The 3,993-nt window shown below is 46.3% G+C and overlaps 2 protein-coding genes across 2 annotated transcripts; both read left to right on the forward strand.

The window, feature by feature from the left end:
• Positions 1-289: 289 nt before the first annotated feature.
• On the forward strand, positions 290-1,250 carry CCR75_004603 (uncharacterized protein; the record flags this gene model as incomplete). The annotated part of the gene is made up of 2 exons (XM_067962689.1): positions 290-715; positions 791-1,250. 2 exons carry the CDS (start codon positions 290-292, stop codon positions 1,151-1,153), a joined length of 789 nt encoding a protein of 262 aa, XP_067823845.1. The 3' UTR covers positions 1,154-1,250.
• Positions 1,251-2,057: 807 nt separating this feature from the next.
• On the forward strand, positions 2,058-3,500 carry CCR75_004602 (uncharacterized protein). Its single transcript, XM_067962688.1, has 2 exons — positions 2,058-2,601; positions 2,665-3,500. The coding sequence occupies exons 1-2, from the start codon at positions 2,296-2,298 to the stop codon at positions 3,043-3,045; spliced, it is 687 nt and encodes a 228-aa protein (XP_067823846.1). The 5' UTR covers positions 2,058-2,295; the 3' UTR covers positions 3,046-3,500.
• The last annotated feature ends 493 nt before the right edge of the window (positions 3,501-3,993 follow it).

Below are 3,993 nucleotides of genomic sequence, written 5' to 3' on the forward strand. Positions count from 1 at the left end.
GATGAATCAGTAATGATTTCCGACGTCCCACAGCGTTCTCATAGTAATAAGTGGTGGCGAAGGTCGGACCGTCGAGACATCAAATTGGTGCCTTAGTGCACATCCTCCACGGCAAGCTGCGCGCATTGTTCCCCACGCATACGCAATCTCAAATATCGCTTTATTTTTCAAAATAAGTTACAACTGCGCAACACGAAGCCTTGCGGCGTAGTGAGACCTTGAATAGCTCGATCCTACCCAAGCTTTTGGACTGTCAGTTCTTTATTCGCCATAGATCTCGCAATCAGGCATGGAAAACGACTTTCATCTTGCGGCCATGCTCCCCACAGCCGGATATCTCTTTGCCGAAGAGCTAGATGCGCACTTTCTTGCGGTAGACGACTTTCACTCGATGCTGCTGCAAGATGACTACGCAAAGGTCTCGGTGGTGGACACGTCGTTCAGCTTGACCGGCTTATCACCGTCTATTGCACCAAATTCTCCGTCGTCCGTCATTAATTTACCTCCCTATTACCCATCACCCGACAATTGTTTTATCGAGAGCGAAGCGTTCGTCAAACAAGAGCCTTTGCAATTCGACTACCACACCGAGGAAGCCCTATTCAAACAAATTTTAAAACCCGTGAAGCTCCACGACGTTGTGAGTGACGACGACAAAGAGCGACTACGACGGCGCCAACGAGGTTATGAGAAGCGCTACCGCGGTCGTAAGCGAGTAAGTGTAGCTTCTTTTTGGCTAAAATTGAAAAAAATATGAATAAGCATCTGACTTGTCTATTCGTCATCACAGAGAGACCTCAAAGTGCAACGAGATGAATGGCTAGCTCTCGAGATCAAGCTCGACGCTGACCGTAAAAGATGTTGCAAACCTTACGTAAGCATCATTCAAAAAGGGAATCAAGATACTTTGCGCTATAAATTGCTATTGATGAAGCTGGAAGAGCGAGCTTTGCGTCAAGACCACGTGGCCATGCGCTCGCTGCAAGCATGGGAAGAAATCTCCCGCATTCGTGAGTACTCTGATAAAGAGCGACTGGGCTCGACGAGTGAGTGGCGTCACAGTGCGGATAAGGTCATCGGTCGCTGTGCTGCTCTCGGATCCGACCGTTTCCACCCGTACGCTCCATTGGAACAACGTCACTTCACGTGGTGAAGTATTGTCTGTCCACCTCAGAATGGGAGAGACGTTAAAAAGTATATGTTTTTTTATTCCATTGTTAGGAATGCTGTAAAATAAAAGTACAGCCTAGGTTTCTTACTTTTTTTGAGTACGCTTCCGTCACGTTCAAGCCCTTGATTTCGCGCCGAGCATTGGTCGTTGCACGTGCCAGAAACAGATTGTTTAATACTGTAGCACAATGTCAAACCGAGCAAAGCGACCACTATCGTACGATAAATGTTCGAAAATCATTCCTAGACATAAAATGCTCGAGCTTTTCTGATGCGATGCAAATGATTTGCCCATGTTTTGCCAATTCGTAGAAGCCATGTGAATCGCCAGCTTTGCAACGTCATGGAATGAATAGTCTCGGTGAAACTCGAAGTCTTAAATCCATATAGTAGAATGTGCATGACATCTTTCGTACGACATTTAACACCGAGCTTGACAATTGACACCACCAAGGTCTGCTGTCAGCGCACAGACAGCGAGCAATTTTAGCTTAAGAACAAGCTTGGTGAGAAGTATTATTTCTATGTAAAAGAAGAATATATGATATCCGTCAGACGACCGTTACGCGCAGTGTCCAAGTATCAGGCGCTTCCTGGTTGCAGTCATGTCCACTGACGTGGGTCGTTGAGGGACACTTGCCGCAGACGAGCCCACAACAGTCAAATCAAAGGGATGAGTCGAGCAAGGAGTTGCTACTGTACGCCGTGAAGAGCGCTAATGGAGCCATGCATGGCTTTCTCGAAAGAGTGCATGCAGGACGTCATGGTGCCCAGCAGGTAACCACGAAGCTTCATCGCCAAAGCGGCTGTAATTCCCTCAGCTACGTGTACGCCTGTGGGCGCAGAGAAAGTGAACTTCATGTACAGTACTTGCGATACCGTATTTCACATCCACGGTACCTTAAATACATGTCCTGCTCTTGACCAAAATGATCCGTAATGCACTGACGAGGTCTTTCAAGCCTATTGATTGAAGAGGAAAAGTACAGCCAACTCAGCCCCCCCCCTCCAACAATTCCGACGAGCTCCGCCTCAATCGAGCGATCGCTGGGAAGGCACCCCCAGATCTGTCGCCTCAAAGGAGTCGGCAAATCGTCATTCTGCGATTTTCACGCTTCAGACAAGATGTGTGACTGCGACTTGGACCTCGTCGCTGTTTGCACCTTTATTAGTGAACTGAGCCTTGATGAGATCATCCAATACGACCCAGCTGCGGTCACATTTTCTTGTGAAGAGGGCTTTGCCTTCGACGAAATGGCTGGCGAGTCCTCCGTAACGGGAGCGACGTCCGATGAAGCCAGCGACAGCGAAGATTCGCGATCAGCACGCCAAGTCTTAAAAGGAGCCGTAAAGAAGCCCAAGAAACCCAAGACAGAGCTTCAACGGAAGCTGCAGCAGGTGTATGACAAGAAAAGTCGAACCAACAAGCGTGTAAGTCCAATTTGCGCACGAATAAATAATTAAAGCGTCGCTAATTGCTAATTCAATAAATAGGCGAGACACCACGCCCTCAGCGAATCGTTCGTTCCAGTTCTTGAGGAATTTGTCAATTTGATGCAATTTCGCATCGCAAGGACGGAAAATGAAATTAATTTGCTCTGCCTTGCCAAGAAGACCGGATCTCATGTCCCATCAACAACGACAGCGCATCGTCAATTGGAACTAAACCATGGAGCTCTCGAGTGCATCAAGATGACAGAGGAGGATTGGAGAAGGCGAAAGAGCGGAGAGTCTGGCAGATGCTTCCTAAGGCAATTGAGCTCGGAAATTCAGCATTTACTGAATAGCTTACTGGCGCTTGGCGACCAGTTGCGCGCAGCAACGGACGAGCTTCGATGGCGTCTGAAGGAAGAGACCGTCGGGGTGTGGGTGTAATATGAGGCTGTGTACATATGGCATATCTGTCGACTTGGAGTTGGTACCGTAGTGTTGTGTGTCCATGAAAGGGTGCTTTATTCAATAAGCAATTTTATTGCCAATCGTCTCCACAAGTTAAAAAATCTCGACTTAGCCGTGGCATTTGATAGCATATATTTGCCATGCACATTTCGCAGTAATGTGTACAGCAGGCACGATCACAATACTCTTAGCAAGATGGAAGGATGCAGAATAAGCAAGTAGCAGTACTTCGTTCGTTGGCTAAAGTGCTAACTTCCACCGATCCGAGCAAGAGATGCATATGATACCAAGCTTCTTTGGCTGCCTGCCAGAATATCATTCCCCATGGCATTCTTTTCTGTATCGCTCCTCCTAAGCTGTAGGCAAGCGTATTGCCATATTCCGCGGAAATTCTCTAGTGCATTCATCGAATTATGACTTGCTTCGCTGATTTTGGTAAGAACTTATGTGGTTTGTCGCCTCCTGCGAGGCGCAGGCACTAATTGCGTAACTCTGGCCAACAGAATTTACAAGTTACTTGCAATCACAATCGAAGCAATAATCATCCGGCAACCATTTTCACAATGTTGCAAGGCTTAAAGCTTCGGCTGCTAGTTGATCCTTTGTATGAGGTCATTAATCACGGCGATAAGATTAAGTTGGCCGACTAGAGCATGAATGTCAGTAAAAGTTTTATAAGTATAGTAAAAAAACTACAACTAAAAGTTTATGCATAAAAAAAGTCTTTCCTTACATATAAACTGGATATGAGCACTTGTTAATAGAGAATTTAGGCCAAGCAGGAAGGTAGTTGGGCAATTATGAATCGAAGCGATAATTGGTCGAGTGCCAAGTTAAAAATTAAGTTTGGCTTTAATTTTAAGAAGAAATAAACACTCAAAAATTGACTTCGCAGCAACGAGACATGGCGAAGCGATTCCATGA

This window comes from Bremia lactucae, linkage group LG19 (assembly GCF_004359215.1).
Source record: "Bremia lactucae strain SF5 linkage group LG19, whole genome shotgun sequence".
Taxonomy (NCBI): domain Eukaryota; phylum Oomycota; class Peronosporomycetes; order Peronosporales; family Peronosporaceae; genus Bremia; species Bremia lactucae.

Excerpts from the sequence above, each read along its gene's own strand:
- CCR75_004602 (XM_067962688.1), top strand. The coding sequence starts at position 2,296 with ATGTGTGACTGCGACTTGGACCTCGTCGCTGTTTGCACCTTTATTAGT. Across the intron at positions 2,602-2,664 it reads AAAGTCGAACCAACAAGCGT|GCGAGACACCACGCCCTCAG; the intron begins GTAAGTCCAATT and ends TTCAATAAATAG.